The 21,485-nt window shown below is 46.8% G+C and overlaps 1 protein-coding gene across 1 annotated transcript in view; it reads right to left on the bottom strand.

The window, feature by feature from the left end:
- The window catches only part of XYLT1 (xylosyltransferase 1), a 371,514-nt gene that overhangs the window by 82,837 nt on the left and 267,192 nt on the right, over positions 1-21,485 (bottom strand). Inside the window, exons 4-5 of the mRNA XM_055253692.2 lie at positions 15,339-15,511; positions 13,108-13,310 (exon numbers count right to left, since the gene is read on the bottom strand). Coding sequence (XP_055109667.2) covers positions 13,108-13,310; positions 15,339-15,511 — 376 coding nt within the window. The remainder of the gene's footprint in view (positions 1-13,107; positions 13,311-15,338; positions 15,512-21,485) is intronic.

Raw genomic sequence — 21,485 nt, 5'->3', positions numbered from 1 at the left:
AAGCCAAATGATGGCATCCTTTGGGTGAAGCAGTCACATCAATTCTTGTCCACCACTCCTTCCCAGAAGGTCCTAAGCCCGCAGACCACTCTCGGCTTTCTGCAGAACCTTAGTTTTCATGAGAACTCCGAGAACTCTAGGCTCATTCTATTTGTCCAACAGATGGTCTAGGTCACTCCTGGCCTTAAGAAGGCTTAAAGAGCTGACCAGCCTAAAATACAGCTCAGGAGACCCAGGACAACTGGCAAGAGGGAAGCAAACTGCATTTCTGCAAAAGCAGGAGTGTGTGCTCCATCAGCCTGAAAAATAACAGGGCTGAGGATATGTTTATTTTGCGACTAGAGGCAAACAAAACTGTCAACGGCATAATTACTGGCATGTTTTTCCAGTCTCCTTATGAACAACAGTCTGAGCAGATACACCCTTTGAAACTCACACGTTATCTGGGTGGAGCTTTTGTTGGATGGTTTCGAACCCAGGAACTTTGGGGTCTCAGGAAGCAGAGTGTGTGTCTCTGAACATCCCAAAGAACAAAAGTGGTTTGGATGCTGAGAAAGCAGAATGCAGGGGAGATGGTCACACCCAAATATCTGAGTGTTGGGCCACCAAGTATGCTTTCCCACGAAGTACTGAGGCTAACATTTTCCAGCACAGCATGTAGCTTCTATTTATGTCTAACTATGTGAAAGATGTCTCTCTCTCTCCCTAGACCAGTGGATTTTAGTTCTCACTCGTACAATCACCTGCAGGGTGCAGGATGCTTTAAAAATATATAGATTCTTGGCTGGGCACAGTGGCTCACAACTGTAATCCCAGCACTTTGGGAGGCTGAGGTGCACAAATCACTTGAGGTCATGAGTTTGAGGCCAGCTTGGACAACACGGTGAAACCTCGTCTCTACTAAAAATACAAAAATTAGCCAGATGTGGTGGAGAGTGCCTGTAATCTCAGCTGCTTGGGAGGCTGAAGCAGGAGAATCGCTTGAACTGGGAGGCGGAAGTTGTAATGAGCTCAGATTGTACCACACTCCAGCCTGGGTGACACAGTGAAGACTCTATCTCAAATATATATATACACACACACACACACACAGAAATTGATTCTTGGCATCCACAAGGAATTTATATTCAGTTGATATGGAATGGAACTCTGGATTTCTTTTTTATTTTTATTTTTTAAGATGGAATTTCACTCTTGCTGCCCAGGCTGGAGTGCAGTGGCGCGATCTCGGCTCACTGCAACCTCCGCCTCCTGGGTTCAAGCGATTTTCCTGCCTCAGCCTCCCGAGTAGCTGGGATTACAGGCATGTGCCACCATACCCAGCTAATTTTGTATTTTTAGTAGAGATGGGGTTTCACCATGTTGGTCAGGCTGGTCTCAAACTCCTGACCTCAGGTGATCTGCCTGCCTCGGCCTTCCAAAGAGCTGGGATTACAGACGTGAGCCACCATGCCTGGCCGATTTCTTTTATTTTGAGCCTCCCAAGTATCTGGCATCACAGGGGTGTACCACCACACTGGTTATTTAATTTTTTTTTTTTTTGTAGAAATGGGGGTCTTGCTTTGTTGCCCAGGCTGGTCTTGAACTCCTGGGATCAAGTGATCCTCCCACCTTGGCCTCTCAAAGTGCTGGGATAGGTATGAGCCACTGTGCCTGGTGAACTCTGAATTTCTGAGAATCACACAGAACCTTGATTTGACCTGGCTGAGAAGCACATCATGAGATGCCAAGCTCCTTGTGGCAGGGATGGTGTCTGTCCTGCTCCCTGCAGAATACCCATAGCCTGGCACATGATGGGTGCTCAGGAAATGGCCTTGAGAAGCAGCTCTATCCTGTTTTAAGAGTCTGGCTCAGCCTGTCTTCTCCTGGGAGACCTTGGAGTCCCCGTCAAAGCACACCTGTGCTAATACCGCAGGTGTGAGGTAAAGAGGGTCTGACCTGGGTGGGGATGAAGGGCATCACAGATGGGGATGCACACGGAGAGATGTAAGGGTTAGAACGAGAATATGCAAGGTCCAGACGGAGGAGCAAGGAAGGGGGCACACAGGCTTCCAGTTGCTAGTACTCAGGAGGAGAGCAGTCCTATTCAGAGAAATGGAACCAGAAGGGTGACTGATATAGGATAGGAAGGCATTTTGGATTCTTTTAAAATGTAGAAGAATCAGGCCAGATGTGGTGGCTCACACCTGTAATCCCAGGACTTTGGGAGGCCGAGGTGGGCAGATGACTTGAGGCTAGGAGTTCGAGACCAGCCTGGCCAACAAGGCAAAACCCTGTCTCTACTAAAAACACACAAAAAATTAGCCAGGCATGGTGGCACGTGCCTGTAATCCCAGCTACTCGGGAGGCTGAAGTAGGAGATTCCCTTGAACCAGGGAGGCGGAGCTTGCAATGAGCCGAGATCACGCCACTTCACTCCAGCCTGGGTAACACAGCAAGACTCAGTTTCAAAAAAAAAAAAAATTAGCCAGGTGTGGTGGTGCACACCTGTAATCCTAGCTACTTGGGAGGCTGAGGTACGAGAATCACTTGAACCTGGGAGGCAGAGGTTAGAGTGAGCCAAGATCGCACCACTGTACTACTGTAGCCTGGGCAACAGAGCCAGACTCTGTCTCAAAAAAAAAAAAAAAAAAAAAAAAAAGAAAGGTTAAAAAGGTCAATTTTATTTTATATGTATTTTATCACTTTTCTTTCCTTTTATTTTTTTTTGAGATGGAGTTTCGGTCTTGTTGCCCAGGCTGGAGTACAATGGTGCAATCTCGGTCCACTGCAACCTCTGCCTCCCAGGTTCAAGCAATTCTCACTTGTTTTATCACTCTCACCATATTTTATCACTTAAAAAAAAAAAGAACAAAAGACAAAGAGGGGTCTCCACTCATATTCTCACATTCACTCAACCCACATCCTTCCTCTAATCCTCTGGCTGCACCCCTCTTGGCTTATGATTGGCTTTTTTCTGACCCGCTCTCCTAAGACCCTTGCATCTCACGCTTGCTTCTCCGTTCTCTGCTCCAGCTCCTGTTGAAATGCTGAGTCTCCTGAACGAGGCTGTTTTGCACAGGTGTGGGGTCCTGGTCCCCAGACAGAAGGTGGCTGCCTGGCTCTGTGTGACTAAAAGACTACATGGCTGCTTGGGTTCAGGAAGCTCCTTATGGCGTCCTTCTAGGACACCTGCTTCTGCCTGGAGGTTTGGAGAAGAGGGGTCTCTGTGGATGTGGCTCTGGGGTCAGCGGAAGCAACTGCTTGTGATCTGGCCTCTCCACTCCCATTTGGGCCCCACTCCCAACTATTCTCCCACGGCAGCCGGTACGATCTCTCAATGTGGCAAATATTGTGACTCTCCCCTAAAACCTCACTGCTCACAGACTGAGGCTTTAATGACCCACTAGGACATCTCAAGTGCCCACATGGGCTTGCCTCGACCTACTTCATTTGTAAGAAGGCAAACCCTCGCCTCTTATGTTTCACCCATAGTTGCCTTCTTTCAGATCCTCAGATATGCCAGGGTCCCATGCTACCCCCTCTTCCTGGGATGCCTGCTCGGAACCTCCTCACACTTCTCCTAAACTCCTACCCAGCATCTACATCTCAGTTCACAGGCTGGCTCCTCAGGGAAGCCAGCCGGGCCCTCAGACCGTGTGAGATTCCTTTGGTAAGTGCTCATAGATCCTTCCCTCCTTTTTTTCAGAATGCTTGCCTGACTTTGTCATATGTACACTGCTGTGATCTCTGTGATTAATGTCTGTCTCCTTCCTCTATTAATAACCATGGCTATCACATGGATAACCCCACACTGTGTGCTAAGCACTTTACATATATGGACTCACTTAACCCTCAAAACAACCCTATGGGGTGGTACCATTATTATGCTCATTTTACAGATGAAGTAACTGAGACACAGGGACTGTGTATCCAACTTCACACAGCTAGTAAATAAAGAAGCTGGGATTTGGACTCAGGTGGACTGGCTCCAGCCTGCACCCTTGACCACTATGATGAGGGCAGGGCTGGATATGTTTTTCCTCACCTTTGAGTACTTGCTGCTTAGCACAGTGTCCAACACATAGTAGGTGCTCAATAAATATTTTCTGGGTGAATGGGTAAAGTCAGAAGGAGCCCCATCTCCTGAACTCACCTGTGGAAGTAGAGAAGTATCTTCACCGGGCTGACCTAAGCACTTTCCTCCTCAAAGTACCCCAAGATTGTCATCAGAAGGGGCTTGGTGTTGAGAGAAGGATGAAGGGAAAAAGGGAAGCTTGGACCTCACGCACTACTGCTCCATATTTCCATCTTCAACCTGAATCTTCCCTGGACAATGAGAATCACTGGGAGTTTCTTTCCCTTTCAGCTGAGGTCCAGGGGCTAGCATGGGTAGAGAAGATCTAGTGTGAATAGGAAAGGCCATCACGCCAATATGCTCAGATCTACAATGCCCCATGGCCAAGAAGTCACCAGGGCTTGATTAACAAGAGTCCTCCAGCACCACTGCTGGGCAGAGTCCCATATGATGGAGCTGAATCTTCTTAAACCAGATGAGGTCCTCAATTCAGGGCATACAGCGCAGATACAACATGGCCAGGAGACAGGGGCTTTGGGAAGCTTCAGAATGCTGAGTATATTGAATGACAATTGGATAAACAGATTGTGGTACAAGTATATCAACATGATCGAATATCAGTCATAAAAAGGAATGAAGTACTGCCACATGCTACGATGCAGATGAACCTCAACAATATTAAGCTAAGTGAAATAAGCAGGTCACCAAATGTCATATACTATGTAACTGCATTCATATAAAAGGTCCAGAATAGGCTGGGCATAGTGGCTTACACCTGTAATCTCAGCACTTTGGGAGGCTGAGGCGGGTAGATCACATGAGGTCAGGAGTTCGAGACCAGACTGACCAACATGGTGAAACCCCATCTCTACTAAAAATACAAAATTAGCCAGGTGTGGTGGTGCATGCCTGTAATTACAGCTACTTGGGAGACAGAGCCAGGAGAATCACTTGAACTTGGGAGGCAGAGGTTGCAGTGAGCCGAGATTGCGCCACTGCACTCCAGCCTGGGCAACAAGAGGGGAGGCTCCATCTCAAAATAAATAAATAAAAATGTCAAGAATAGGCAAATCAAGTCCATAGATACAGAAAGGAGATTAGTGGTTGCCAGAGACTGGGGAGAGGTTTCTGGGAAGTGACTGCTTAATGGGTACAGGGTTTTCTTTCGGGATGATAAAAATGTTTAGGATTAGAGAGAGGATACGGTTGCCTGACGCTGTGAATGTACTGAATGCCATTCAACAATTGAAAGTGGCTAATTTTATGTTATATAAGTTTCACCTCAGTTTCTTTTTATTATACTTTAAGTTTTCAGGTACATGTGCAACGTGCAGGTTTGTTACATATGTATACATGTGCCATGTTGGCGTATTGCATCCATTAACTCGTCATTTACATCAGGTATATCTCCTAATGCTATCCCTCCCACCTCCCCCCACCCCACCACAGGCCCTGGTGTGTGATGTTCCCCACCCTGTGTCCAAGTGTTCTCATTGTTCAGTTCCCACCTATGAGTGAGAACATGCGGTGTTTGGTTTTTTTGTCCTTGCAATGGTTTGCTGAGGATGATGGTTTCCACCTTCATCCATGTCCCTACAAAGGACATGAACTCATCCTTTTTTATGGCTGCATAGTATTCCATGGTGTATATGTGCCACATTTTCTTAATCCAGTCTATCACGGATGGACATTTGGGTTGGTTCCAAGTCTTTGCTATTGTGAACAGTGCTGCAATAAACATACGTGTGCATGTGTCTTTAAAGCAGCATGATTTATAATCCTTTAGGTATATACCCAGTAATGGGATGGCTAATTTTATGTTATATAAATTTCACCTCAGTATCAAAAAAAAAAAGATCATGGTTCTACAGTTTACTGGCTGTAGCCTCGGGGTCAAGTTTCTTAACATCTCTGTGCCTCAGTTTCTTCATCTGAAAAATGGGGATATCAAGAGTGCATACTTCAGAGTTGCTGTCAAAACGATGTAAACAAGCTTGTCCAACCCTGCCTTATTTGGTTGTTCTGTTTTGATTTTTTGTTTTAGGCTTTTAGCAGCCTGAAGCCATGGTTTTTAGTTTCTGTCTCTAGTGATAAGCAGAAAAGAGGGATGAAGAAGGGGCTTTACTGGCCCAACCAGGAAAAGAAACTGAGGAGCCATAACTGTATTCTCTCCCTTGGACACCCCTAAATCGTAAAGCACTTAGAATAATGCTAGGAGTGTACGAAGTGCTACATATACATTTGCTGTGGCTGCTGTGCGGTCTTAACTACAGGAATTCTTTGACCTATTCGGGTCCCACTTTAGCAGACTAAAGGGATGTGATCTGTACACGGATGCAGTGACTGTACATGGATGCTTGGACTTCCATACTGCTCATCTTCATTTCAAATCCCAGAGTGACTGGGGTCTGTGCTGAACATTATCAAGGGCTTGACTTCCCTGAAAAGCTTCCTCTGCTCTGTGTTAATACTAATTTCTCTAAACTTACTTACCCAGTAGCAGTTGTGTTTTGGGGGCTGAGATTAGGACGAAATATGTGGTTAAGGGCCCTGAAGAGGGCCCAGCACACAGTAGGTGTGCAGTAAGTGGCTGCTCTGTTAGTCTGGGGGTTAGTCTTGCTCAATTGGTCCCGTATAAACTCTGGTCTTCCGGAGACTGTAGAGAAGCCCTGGCCACCTGTTCCCGTCTTTACCAGCTGGTGTTTCCTACTGAGGCACCATGGAGCAGCTCTCTCATGTTCTCAGCCCACGGCTCTGGTAGTATCTCAAGAAAGACATTTGGATCTGCAGTTAATGTAACTTACGTGTCCATGTGGTGGGCCCTGACAGTTTGGACTTTGTTGCTGTGGATACTCAAGAGGCAGAAGTAGCAGGAAAATGTCAACATGGTTTCCCCTGCCTGGTTTCTGTATACATACACTGCCCCACATGTGCAAACATGTTTTGCCCCAAGACAATGGACTTAGGGAAAGACACAGTGTGAGGCGTGAGGTCTCTATTTTTTTTTTTTTAGATGGAGTTTCACTCCTGTTGCCCGGGCTGGAGTGCAATGTCATGATCTCAGCTCTCTACCACCTCTGCCTCCTGGGTTCAAGTGATTCTCCTGTCTCAGCCTCCCAAGTAGCTGGGATTACAGGTGCCCGCCACCACACCCAGATACTTTTTGTATTTTTAGTAGAGAGGGGGTTTCACCATATTGGCCAGGCTGGTCTCAAACTCCTGACCTCAGGTGATCCACCCGCCTCGACCTCCCAAAGTGTTGGTGGCATTACAGGCATAAGCCACCACACCCAGCCGAGGTCTCTTACTACAAGTCCAAACCAAGAAACAGGGCAAAGTGCTACTGGCTTCATCTCTTCCTGCAGCCAATCTAAAGTAGGCCAGGTATAATTCCTTGCCTTGGTAAATAGAACGTACAAATAAAACCATCATACCTTTTGAGGATTCAAGACCTAGCAGGGCCTCAGAGTTTGCAAGTATCCATTTTCCACTTTCATCCACGTGCTGGGTACACAACCAGCTCCAACCGGAGCCCACGTGGACCAGGAAGTCATGTCAACCGCAGAGCAGGAGCACCTAGAGTCTCTGAACACTCTCAGCTTGCATATGCCAAGTTCAGGAATATTCTTCACGTCTACAAGTGAATTGGTTCTATTGTTTTTCTTGAAACAGTCTCACAGTCTATCTTTGCTTTTCCCACCTTTTTTTTTTTTTTTTGAGACAGAGTCTCAGTCTCTGTCACCCAGGCTAGAGTGCAGTGGTATGATCTCGGCTCACTGCAGCCTCTGCCTCCCGGGTTCAAGTGATTCTCATGCCTCAGCCTCCTGAGTAGCTGGAGTTACAGGTGCGCACAACCATGCCTGGCTAATTTTTGTATTTTTAGTACAGACAGGGTTTCATCATGTTGGCCAGGCTGGTTTCAAACCCCTAACCTCAAGTGATCTGCCTGCCTTGGCCTCCCAAAGTCCTGGGATTACAGTTGTGTGCCACCGTGCTTGGCCCACTTTTCCCTCTTTTGACAGAGATGTGTGTTCAAGAAATACTTTACTACTCTTTTAACTCTATCAAAGAGAAAAGGGAAAGTAACTCAAGTCCCACAGTTACTTATAACCATGGAGTAATATGGGCATTTATCAACCACTTTCTGTCATTAGACACTGTGGTAGGTCCTTATCATGCAAGATTTCATTGAAACTTCCTAAAAACCCTCTGAAATAGGCACTAATATTTTGTTCATTTTAAGGTGGAGAATTTGAGATGCAGAAAGTTGAAGCAACTCGTGCCGATCCACATGCCCAGTTGGTGGTGGGGCAGAATCTGAAACCAGGATGTCTGCGTCCAGGGCCTAAACAAGGCTAGTGACCAGTAAAGACCAGTGCATCTTTAATATCTAAGAGAGGAAGAATCTGCCCGCCTCCCGACCCCCCACAGTGAGGGTTGTGCAGGGACACAGGGAGGTGAGGTCAAATCACAGAGCAGCTCACAGTGGCCATGTTGGGCTGGCTGGACCCTTAAGTATCCCCCAAGTTTTCAGTGCCTCTTAGAAGTGCCTGACTTGGGCACTACCGCCCCTTTGAGAAGACTCCTAAGTTTGCTCATTCTTTCTGGGATGGGAGAAGTAGTGGTTTTGGAAGCTACAGATGGGGCACCAGATGGAAACTGAAAACCTATCAGCATTGCCCAGGATGAAACCATTCATCTGCAAAATTCATATGTTTTTGTGTAGGGCAACTTCATGAAAACAACAGCAAGAGGAACCAGCAGTGCTTGATGCATAAAGTGCCTCTGGCTATGAGGCTGGCAAAGAAGAGTGGGCAAAGGAATTCGTGGGAGGCACCATGGAAATGAGACCAGTGAAGTAGAGGAAGACGATGAGAAAGGCCAAGAGACACAGAGTGACCTGGGGCACTAAAGCAAAAAAGCCACAAATAAGACAACTGTCTTCTCTGAACCCCAAAACACGTTGCACACATGGCCTGAGAAAGGATTTCTGGGCCTCTCAGAGATACAAGATGAGACCTTGGATGTAGCTTACATATAAATGGCTGACATTCATGGAGCATCTTCCAAGTGTCCGACAGGCTGCTAGGTTCTATTATTATATCCCGATTTCACAGAAATTGGATTTACTTGCCCGCGGTCACGCTGCTAGCTAAGTAGCAGAACTCGGATTCGAGCCCTAAGCAGTTTGACGAGAGTGCAGGCAGCCACTCACCCCTCCCGGGTGCTGAGCCAAGCTGGACTCTTTAGGGGAAGTGGCCACGCAAAGCAAGCCAACAGTGGCCTCTAGGGGGCAGCAATGCGCATGCCTACCTGGCCTCAAGCGGTCTCTCGCTTAATGCGGGCCCCCAACCTAGGCTGGCATGACCTCTGAGGCCTCCACTGGGAATCCAGAGAAGGAAGAATGTGGGAACTTTGAGCATAGCCCCTAAGACTCAGGAACAGACAACGGGGGTCCTCCCAGGACCATCCTGGACATCCCTGCTGCAAGGCAGTCCAGCCACCACTCCACCCCACCACAAGCTCATGGGGTGGGATTGCTTCCTTCTGTGCTTTCAAGGTGGCCTGGGGCCATCCGGCCAGTCCAGTTCTGTTGATTTCCCTAAGAGGCTGACTAAAAGCCAGAAGGAATACCAACTTTGCAACCAGACGAAACTGGTTCTAATCCCCACTCCGCCATGCATTCATCACATGACATTGGGCCTCAGTTTGCCCCTCTGTAAAACAGGTTTGTTGTAAGGGTTGAAACAAGTGTCTGCCACACTAGCTGCTATGCTCAGCATTCTGGGACGTTTCCAAACTCAGTCCCTTCATGGAAGACGGAGAGGGAATGTTCCAACCCCTCCTTGCTATGTACTTGTCTAAACTCACTTCTCCTCATTCTTTTATCCTCATTCTTTTATTATACTCTATCCATTGTTTAAATTTCTCAAACGCAACAAGTTTGTTTCTGTGCTACATTGTGCCCAGGCTGTTCCCTCTGTAAGAAATGGTGATTCTCAAGTGGAGGCAATTTTAGCTCCCAAGAGTCAATGTCTGGAGACATCTGTGGTTGACAAAAGTGGGCAGGGTGTGTTCCTGGCATCTAGTGGGTAGAGGCCAGAGATGCTGCTACCCATCCTGCAATGCACAAGATGGCAAAGAATTATCCATCCCCAAATATCAGCAGTGCCACTGCTAGGAATCCCAGTCTAGAAGGATCTCTTTCTTATTTCCCTCCCAATGGATCCCTTCTTGTCCTCTAGGTCTCGGTTCAAAGCTGAATATTCAGACACCTTTCTGACCTCCTGATTACGGCCCTCGAGTTTTTCTCCACACCCACATCTTCCTTTTTTTTTTTTTTTTTTTGAGACGGAGTCTTGCTGTGTCGCCAGGCTGGAGTACAGTGACGCGATTTCGGCTCACTGCAACCTCCGCCTCCTGGGTTCAAGCGATTCTCCTGCCTCAGCCTCCCAAGTAGATGGGATTATAGGCACGCATCACCACGCCCAGCTCATTTTTGTATTTTTAGTAGAGATGGGGTTTCACCATCTTGGCCAGGCTGGTCTTGAACTTCTGACCTTGTGATCCACCTGCCTTGGCCTCTCAAAGTGCTGGGATTACAGGCGTGAGCCACTGCACCCGGCCCACATCTTCCTTGCTTTATGGCTTGTTCACACCTTGCATGATGTGTCTTTGGCACGACCATCTAACTCCATCTTCTCAGCTAGTGTACACATTCCATGAGCAGGGGAGAATTATAGGAAGCTGCATCGCTTTTGTTCACAAAATGCACTACTTAGCATGTAGCACGGTAGTTGCTCAGTAAATGTTTGTTGAACAAATGAACAAAATTGTGGTAAGTAAAACTCTACCAGCAATGTCCTATAACCACTCCTGTTTATCCCTCTGTCCTATGGACAAAAGAAAACAGTTGTCTTTCTAGTGCCTGTCATTTTTCTCAGGTTCAAGGGTATCAGGTGTACCCCGTTCAAACTGACCAGAGATTGTGCCTCCCCGGTACCTTCTGCAGTCTAGGGTCTCCCAGCAGATGGCGGGATGCCCCCAAGCCTAGGAATGAAGAAGACCCCCAGTGACCAAGCTGTGAAGAAGCAAGCAGCTGCTACTAGCTTTAAAGAGAGGCCTTCCTTCCATGCTTGTACCTTTTTTGGGTTCTGATTCAAAACTCAAACTCTTGGGAATATGTGACCTAGATATTTGACGCCATTAAAACATGCCTGCTAATATTTTAGGTATAAGCATCATTGTGATGCTGTCTTAAAAAAGAGATCTTATCTTTTCTAGATATATACTGAAATATTTATAGATACAATTCTATGATATCTTATATTTCTTTCAAAATAATCCACTGTTGGGGGAAGAGGATGAAAGTCCAGATACAAGAAAAATGGCCATGAATTAACCTGGGTGACATCTATGTGGGAGTTCATTACACTATTCTTGGTACTCTTGTGCATGTTTGAAAGTTGCCTTAATAAAAGTTTTATTTTTTTAGGACCCCTTCATCTAGGTCTCCTGGGAATGCTGAACCCTATGGCCTTGTGCCATTAGAGGGAGGAAGATCCCTCTCTTCACTCCTATCCACTTTCCTTTTCGCTCTTGTCAGCAAATCCAGATGGAAAACACAGTCAAAGGAAAAAGCTGCCCTCCCAAGAGAAAATAACAGCCTGGCACGGTGGCTCATGCCTATAATCCCAGCACTTTGGGACGCCAAAGCAGGCGGATCACCGGGGGCCACGAGTTTGAGACCAAAATGGTGAAACACCATCTCTATGCTACTTCAGAGGTTGAGGTAGGAGAATCACTTAAACCTGGTGGGTGGAGGCTGCAGTGAGCTAAGATCACGCCACTGCACTCCAGCCTGGGTGACAGAGCAAGACTCTGTCTCCAAAATATACATATATATATATAGTTCAGAATATCATTCGAAGTATCATGCCAGTGGCTTCCACCTTGCTTGGACTAACAGCCAAATTCTAGGATCACCACGATCTGGCCTCAAATTACTCTCTGACTTTATATCTCTTGTTACGCTACCCCTCACTTACTCTGTTACAGCTCCACTGAACCCTGCTGTTCCTCGCACAAGCCAGGCATGGACCCACCTCTGGGCTCAGCCCCTGCCTTTGCCCCTGCCTGGACCACTTTCTCTGTTGGCGTGACTCTCTTTTTCATCTTCTTCTGTTCTTATCCGTGAAAACCTTCCAGGCCACTGTTGGTAAAATTACAACTCTCTCCTACTTTGGCCCTTTGCTTTATTTTTCCAAGGTATCATTTAACTTATTTTGTTGTTTGTCTCCCTACTTGAATGGAAGCTTGTGATGGTTACTACTGAGTGTCAACTTGATTGGACTGAAGGATGCAAAGTATTGTTTCTGGCCATGTCTGTGAGGGTGTTGCCAAAGGAGATTAACATTTGAGTCAGTGGACTGGGAAAGGCAGACCCACTCTCAATCTGGGTGGGCATAATCTAATCAGCTGCCAGCGTGGCCAGAATAAAAGCAGGCAGAACGTGGAAGGAATACACTGGCTGAGTCTCTTGCCTTTGAACATCGGACTCCAAGTTCTTCAGCTTTGGGATCCTTGGGCCTTCCACCACAGACTGCAGACTGCACTGTGGGCTTCCCTACTTTTGAGGTTTTGAGACTCGGACTGGCTTCCTTGCTCCTCAGCTTGCAGACGGCCTATCGTGAGACCTCACCTTGTGATTGTGTGAGTCAATACTCTTTAATAAACTCCCCTTTATATATACATCTATACTGTTAGTTCTGTCCCTCTAGAGAATCCTAATATAAAGCTCCACGTGGGTTGGAGTTGCCATCTGTTTAGTGCACTGGTATATCAGCTAATAGAGCTGGGAAAACCACGTGCTCAGTCTGTATCTGTTGAATGCATGAATGAATCAATGATTCTCAGGTCCAATCAGAATCCTATCCTGAGAGATCCTGTGGAGACGATGCATCAGTCTCCTTCTACCTCGTGAGTTCCCAGCCACGACCAGCCACAGAAGGACGTCAGACAAGACTGGCTTGGGGCGCTGGCTGCCTTACCTGATGGGGTAGTCGGCCGCACTCAGGTTGATGAAGAAGTCCCAGGGCCAGTCGGTCATCTCCAGGAGGTCCCGCATGCTCTGCAGGTAGGTGGACAGGAGGCTGGCTCCTCCCCAGATGGTGGCCATTCTCCACGGGGTGACGCGGACGTTGCTGTACTGCCTGGAGACCTGGAGCACTTGCCGATGCAGGTAATTAGAGCGCTTTTCCCAGGAGAGAAAGGGTGATGACAGTCAGTGGCCTGGAAAACACCCAGGCATGCCCCTCACCCCTGTCCCCTCTCTGTCTCTTCCCTCCTGGTTGGGCACTTCTGAGCACAGTGGCCTTTGCCAAGGAAATGATCCTAGAGTGGGGTGTCTTTCTGTATTGCAATTCAAACTTGTATTATTTTTTACATTTCAAATTAGCTATTTGAAATGCAGATTCCCTGGCTGCACTTCTGAGCTAATGGTTCACTAGGCTTGGGCTGGTGGTGCCTGGGACTTCAATTTTTTAAATTTTATTTTGTTTTATTTTGAGATAGAGTCTCGCTTTATTTATTTATTTAGACAGAGTCTCGCTCCGTCACCCGGGCTGGAGCAAAGTGGTGCCATCTCAGCTCACTGCAACCTCCACCACCCAAGTTCAGGCAATTCTCCTGCTTCAGCTTCCCGAGTAGCTGGGATGACAAGTACGTGCCACCACGCCCAGCTAAGTTTTGTATTTTTAGTAGAGATGGGGCTTCATCATGTTGGACAGGCTGGTCTGGAACTCCTGACCTCAGGTGATCTGCCCACCTCAGTCTCCCAAAGTGCTGGGATTACAGGCGTGAGCCACTGCACCCAGCCAACTTTGCGTTCTTATACATGACAGCTGCATGGGGTCTGAGGAAGACAAGCTGGGAAATGCAGCTCTATCTAAACCCATCTATATTTCAGAGGCAGAATTTCTGTTTTCTGACCCCCCTCCTACTCATTGCTCCTCCATTATCCTCTCACAGGTCTGCTAGAGGCCGACCTTTTGGACAAGACATCCCCCTTTGCCTTCTTGACTAAAGGCATAAATGTGTCACCAATAGAAACCTCAGGGACAAGGTAGCTCCGGAGTCAGCAGGGCTGATGCAGATTTTTGTTAATAAAGTTTTATTAGTACACAGCCATGCTCATTTGTTGACACGTTCTCCTTGGCTGCTTTAGCACAAAGGCAGTGCTGAGTAGCTGTGACAGAGAGTATGTGCCCTGCAACACCTAAAATATGTACTATCTTGCCTTCCATAGAAAAAGCGTATGCACTCCTGGGACAGTGATATGGTTTGGCTGTGTCCCCACCCAAATCTAACATTGAATTGCAGCTCCCATAATTCCTACGTGTTATGGGAGGGATTCGGTGGGAGATAATGGAATCATGGGGGTGGTTTCTCCCACACTGTTCTCGCGGTAGGGAATAAGTCTCATGAGATCTGATGGTTTTACACAGGGAAACTTCTTTTGCTTGGCTCTCATCTTTCTCTCTTGCTGCCGCCATGTAAGACGTGCCTTTTGCCTTCCACCATGATTGTGAGGCTTCCCCAGCCACTTAGAACTGTGAGTCCATTAAGCATCTTTCTTTATAAATTACTCAGTCTAGGGTATGTCTTTATTAGCAGCATGAAAATGGACTAATACAGGTAAGCTATTCCCACAAAGTATGTGAGAAGCAGGCAGAGGGCACTGGGCAGAGGGGAGAGCTAAGAAACAGCATTCATGGGCTGGGCACGGTGGCTCACACCTGTAATCCCAGCACTTTGGGCGGCCGAGGTGGGCGGATCACGAGGTCAGGAGATCGAGACCATCCTGGCCAACATGGTGAAACCAGGTGTGCTGGCATGCACCTGTAGTCCCAGCTACTTGGGAGGCTACGGCAGGAGAATGGTGTGAACCCAGGAGGCAGACATTGCAGTGAGCGGAGATCATGCCACTGCACTCCAGCCTGGCAACGGAGTGAGATTCCATCAAAAAAAAAAAAAAAAACCCAAAAGACAGCATTTATCATTTATGAACAAAACTGTAAGTCACAGCTGGAAACTTTGAAACCAACACACACACAGAGACAGCACTCTAGGGCCACATGCTCTGTAGAGAGGCAGCTAGTCAGCTTCGAAGCCTTTTCTGAAAGCAGGCAGCCTGGACTAGCGATGCGGAAGGAGGGTATCAGAGAGGGACCCACAGATCCCGAAGGAAGCCCAGCAAGGGGCGATCACAGAGGCCTCTCACCTTGTCCACGTGGATGTAGTAGAAGTGGTCTTTGTGGTAGATGGCCTTGAACATGCGCTGCAACTGCCGAGAGGCGCGGCCGTGGACCACCAGGACAAAGGCGATTCTGACCGGGTTGGCTGGCATGTACTCCACAGAGTCCTCGTCCCACTGCACGTTCTTGTTGGCTTTACCTGGGGAAAATCCAAGAGAACAGAGAGGAGACAGTGAGGCTCTGCCATCCTTTGCAAGGGTGGGAAGTTTCTCTGGTGCTTCTTTTGGGGACTATTTTAGGGGCACAGTCATCAAATTGGGCCTTAAAACATAATTCAGGCTGGGCGCGGTGGCTCACGCGTGTAATCCCAGCACTTTGGGAGGCTGAGGTGGGCGGATCACGAGGTCAGGAGATCGAGACCATCCTGGCTAACACGGTGAAACTCCGTCTCTACTAAAAATACAAAAAATTAGCCAGGCGAGGTGGCGGGCGCCCGCAGTCCCAGCTACGCGGGAGGCTAAGGCAGGAGAATGGTGTGAACCCCGGGGGCGGAGCCTGCAGTGAGCCGAGATCGCGCCACTGCATTCTAGCCTGGGTGACGGGGAAACTCCGTCTCAAAAAAAAAAAAAAAAACCATAATTCAGTGCCACTAAGCACCTCTTAGATTCTCACACTGTCAGGCACAAAAGGGGTTAGGGGACCCTGGGGTTGTTACAACATAGTTTCCATTCTGAGGAGCTTAAAAATGCTGGAAGAGACACATGGACACGTATTAAGCTACTGAACAAGGCAGGAGGAGGTGAGAGCTGTAAGAGATGTATCTCTGAATGACAGAGGAAGAAGCAGTTAACTTCGAGTTACTGAACGTAAGATACATGTGTTGTTTTTGCCTGTCCAGAATTCATTCTCCCTTCTTCTAATAGCACCCAATACATTGTTTGTTTTAATGGTGGTAAGAACAGATAGCATGAAATCTACCCTCTTAATAAATGTTTAAGCATACACTACAGTGGTGCTACCTATTAATACAATGTTGTACAGCAGGATCTTTAAATTTACTCATCTTGCATAACTGAAACTTCATCATCCAATACCTTTTGTGGCATCATCCTCCTCTCCTCTATTCTCAGTCCATGTGGGTGGGGAAGACGTAACTCCATCATCAATTTCAGGGGTGGACCTACAGCTTAGGCCTGGCCAATGGGAACGCTGACTCTCCATAGCCACAATATTGTTTAGACATAAACATATGACTCAACCAAGTTAATTAACCAATAAGACAGAATGCTAGACTTTTGTTAGAACTACTACATAAGAGAGGTTATCTTTTTTTTTTTTTTTTTTTTTTTTGAGACGGGGTCTTGCTCTGGTGCCCAGGCTGCAGTGCAGTGGTGCGATCTCAGCTCATTGCAAACTCCACCTCTCAGGTTCAAGCGATTTTCCTGCCTGAGCCTCCTGAGTAGCTGGGATTACAGGCATGCAACACCATGCCTAGCTAATTTTTGTATTTTTAGTAGAGATGGGGTTTCATCATGTTGGCCAGGCTGGTCTCGGAACTCCTGACCTCAGGTGATCTGTCCACCTTGGCTTCCCAAAGTGCTGGGATTACAGACGTAAGCCACCGTGCCTGGTGAGAGGTTCTTTTTCTGTTACACAGGAGACTAGAATATTCTACGAGCTTTTCTGTTCCCACATGGAGAGTGGTTGCCTGAGAAGAAAACTAACGTGGAGTACGTTGCCAAGGGGGGATGAGGGTCCAGGTGCTTGTGGCCTGCCTTGAGCTTCTGCATCAGTAATGCTACAGATCACCCACTGTCATCTATCATGTTCTTTTAAATCCAAATCCTATACCACATCCACTTGGATAAATAGTCCCAGACATATTTTAATCCGAAAATCAGCCCCAAAGACTTCTCTCTTTCTTTCTCTTGCTTCAGATAAAAACACAGCTTCCTAGTTTAGTTTATTACAATCCCAACTAGAAATCTCCTAGCTTTCCTCAGCCTGATTTCACTTGGGTCCAACGCAATTTCTTAAGAGTTCTGGGTTTACGGGACTCACAACATTCTCAGGGTAGTAGCTGCAAGTGTCCCAGCATCTAAACCGGGAGAACTGAGATGGAGACTGTGGGGCTGGGGTATTAGGACATCGGGAGTCTAAGCTGTCATCAGAAGGCTGAATGGTTGCTGAATGAATGAGGCTGTTTCTATGTAGTTCCAGGAGACAGGACGAGATTGACGTAGATAATGTCCAAATCACACTACACAGCCTCTAAGGCCGGTGTGATCTAACTACTCAGATCTCTCTGCCCTCGATTGGTGGGTCTCACATTCCATCTTGTCCCCTGGCCTTCCTTCTCTTCCTCGAACAATCTCATTTCTGCCTTAGGACCTTCTCCCTGGCTTCCTGTGACCTGGAACACCCTCTCCCCAGATCTCTGCATGGCTGCATCTTCTTGTCATTAGTTCACAGTCCAAAAAAGGGACTCACCACCACCTCTTTTACTCTCTTTCACCTCACCCGACTTCAACTTTCTGCATACCATGTAACACTGTCTGCAATTGTTTATCTGTTTACTTGCTTATTATCTGAACACAACACTGGAACATTAGCTCCAAGAGATGAGGGGCTATTTTGGCTGTGTTTACCACAGAATCTGCAACACCTGAACAGTATCTGACACACATCTGGTTCTCGGTGAAACAAAAGTTACAGGAAGGCGCATTTGGGATCCGTAAAATAACAATACCTTTTTACTGAGCATTGACCAGCCCTTGACATTCATTAGATAATTTAATCCTCGTAATGATCCTACAAAGTAATGCTATTATCCCCGCTTTCCAAATGAGGAAACCACAGCTTAGAAGAGGCCAAGGGATTGGCTCAAGGTCACACTGCTTTAATTAGTTCAGCTGAGATTCAAACACAGATCTGATTCCAAAGATCATGCCCTGAACCACTAATACGCACCATATGATCATACCTAGAGTTTGGAAGGAAAAGTTTATAACAATTGCTTTTAGTTGCTTGTTGCTAACCACTTTGTAAGTTAGTTATTGCAGGCAGGTAGGCATGCATTTAAGGACTAACATAGGTATTCCAGTATTTCTGTATTAGATGAGATGCTGATTCTAGGTGACTAATAAGGCTGTATCTTTTCATCCATCCATCTATCCCTCCACCCATTCATCCCTTTATCCATCCCTCCACCCATCCACCCATTCATTAATTTATTCATCGATCAAAATCCAACCACTCATCCATTCATCCATCCACTATTCCACCCATTCCTCCATTTATTTGTCCATCCAAATCCAACCACTTATCTGTCCATCCATCTACTCACCCATTCATCCATCCCTCCACCCATCCAACCATTCATTCATCCATTTTTTCATCCATCCAAATCCAACCACTCATCAATTCATCCACCCACCATTCCACCCATTTATCCATTTATTCATCCATCCAAATCCAACCACTTATCTGTCCATCCATCCACCCACTCATCCATCCCTCCACCCATCCACCTATTCATTCATGCATTTATTCATCCATCCAAATCCAACCATTCATCCATTGCTCCACCCATTCATCCATCCATCCATCCATTTATTCATCCATCCAAATCTAACTACTCATCTGTCCACTCATCCATATCTAACCATTCATCTATCCAAGCATACAGCAAACCCTCCAACTATGCATCCAGCAAAGCCTCCAAGAGCTTATCATCCCAAACACCATCCATCCACTTAAGGTGTATGGGGCCTTTGAGATTAACCCTTGCTTTTCCCTGTAGCCATGAACATCTTTTGCCATAGTTTTTGAATGAGCAAATTAATGAACGTGTTCTGAAGAAGAGTGGCTGCTCTGATCCAGAGGAGCCGGTGTTTCTTAAGTGCCTCCTACACATCCATTGGTATTTGACCCTGGGAAGAATGCATTATCATCCTCTGAGGCTCAGAGAGGTCAGCACGTTTCCCAGGTCACACAGTGAGTGAGGACAGAGGTGGGAGGGGAAGCTGAGTGTTGCCGAGTCCAAAGCCAGCCCTGATATTTCCACTTGCTCTCTGCAGAAGTGGAGATTTGGGATATAGAGGACAGGTGTAAGGACTCTACACTGGTCTTTAAAAAGGGCTTGGACGTTGATGCTGAGGTCTTTTACAACTTCTCTTTAGGGTTTTAAAAGGCAGAACAGATTTACAGACAGACAGACACAGACATGGATGCTTTTCTTTTGGAGAAAGGGAAGAGTCCTGTGAAATCAAAGACAAATCACTCCAGCAAGAGAGCTCCCTTGGCTTAAATAGAAAGTCATCTTTGGGTCAGACAGTTAGTCTGGGGAGCTGCAAAGAGAATGGGGAACAAAAAACCCAGAGCTCTTCTGAGTACAGCTATTCTGGGGAAGGGGTGGGTGGGAAGGAACAAAAATATCTAAAGAAAGGAGACATGCAGAGAAGGAAAAACAGAGATGGGGATGGGGATGGGGGGCAGAGGGGGAAGATAGTGAGTCAGGAGAAAGATCAACCATTTACTGAGTGCCTACTATGTGTTAAGCAATTTCTGGGCATGATTTTATTCACTTCTATCAAAACTGCTATGAAAACGGAGCTATTATCTTTCTATTGTAGGCACAAGGAAGCTGAGGCTTGGAGAGATCCCAGTTATAAAGTAGCTGAGCTGAGAATGGAGTGAGTCTGTGATCCCAGAGCCCTGTCATGGTCACCATGCTCAATCAAACTGTCCTCATTTCAAAAAGAGGAAAATCCGTCCCTAGAGGAAATGTGTCAGCTTTCAGCTGCAGGACAGATATAACAATGACATGTGGTCAGAGCTATGTGGGTCTTTATGAACACGGAACTCTTTGAAAGACCAAAACCCAAACAGTGTCCAGCTCAAAAAAAAAAGGAATTTAACAACGTAATCAGATTCCCATGGCACAAAACAGAAAAGAAGTGGAAAAATCAGAGTGATTAGAGGCAGCAGGAGAAGCTGACTTCAGATGAATGTTAACAAGCCAGGTTTATCGAGAGAGAATATCAAGTATATTTTTGCAGTGCAGGTGTGAAGGCTGAGGATGGGGGGTCCCAGAGAGCTCCCCCAGTAGGTAGCTGTGTTGTGTTAGTTCTGTTACTCAAATTCCCTATTTCTTAGCAGCATTGTGGGTCAAACAAGGACTATGTAATCCTTGGGCTCCAAAGACATAGCAGAGATGAAGGTCCTTTGCAAAGGTCAACATGCTGTTCCAATGTTGTGGTGCTGGCAAAGATCATGTTAGCAGTGTCCTGCAATAATGATTTGGGAGGAGAAAGCAAGGTGCAGGGGTTTAGAACATGACCTGTGGTCAGGCAGATGTGAATGACCTTGGACCTGCTATGCAATCTCTCCAAGCCTTAGTATTCTGATCTGTAAAATGGGTACGTATAATCACAGAATCCACCTCACATGGGCATTCAGTGCCTGGCATCTAGTAAATGCTCAATAAATTATACTGTCATAGCCATCATTTCTATGTGGCTGCTCATCCACCATGATCAGGATTTAACCAACAGGCCCAGCTCCAGAGTTCTACCTCAAGGCTGCACTGGCTCCCAGGGCTGTGTGTACTCTAGAGCCCGCTGCTTGCAAATAAACATCTACAACCGGAATTTCCCTTTGCAGCGTCTGCCCAGACCACAATTAATAACAAATGTGAAGGAGCTGCTTGACCGGAATAGTTATTCTACCAACAAAGCCCTCGATTCTATTTATACTCTGAAAGGGCTGCTTCCGGCTGCTGCAAGGGGCACTTTCTGACTTACTTCCAACTAAGAGGGTTAGTTGGGTCTTGGGAACATAGAGACATGGAAACAAGGTTGTATGCAAATGGGGCTTGGGTTAGGAAGCTCCCAGCTGGAGCCCAGCTTCTATGCTGCCTGGGAAGGTGTGACTGGGATTCAGAGCTGGGGTGTAGAATGCAACCTTGCATTGTGTGGATTTTGAAAGACACCACCCCTCTCTGACTGTCAGTTCTTCATTTATCAAGTGGGAAGAGCAGTCCATCTCTGACCCCGCTGGGTTCCAGGGTGATTCATGATCACAGATGAGGAAACATTTCACAGCAGCAGCAGCAGGTGTGTTACAGAGGAGCGGGATTTGTCCTACTGGGGGAGAAAACCTGCACGCTCAAG

Source organism: Symphalangus syndactylus, chromosome 18, assembly GCF_028878055.3.
Source record: "Symphalangus syndactylus isolate Jambi chromosome 18, NHGRI_mSymSyn1-v2.1_pri, whole genome shotgun sequence".
Lineage (NCBI taxonomy): Eukaryota > Metazoa > Chordata > Mammalia > Primates > Hylobatidae > Symphalangus > Symphalangus syndactylus.
This window is presented reverse-complemented; position numbering and strand designations above follow the sequence as displayed.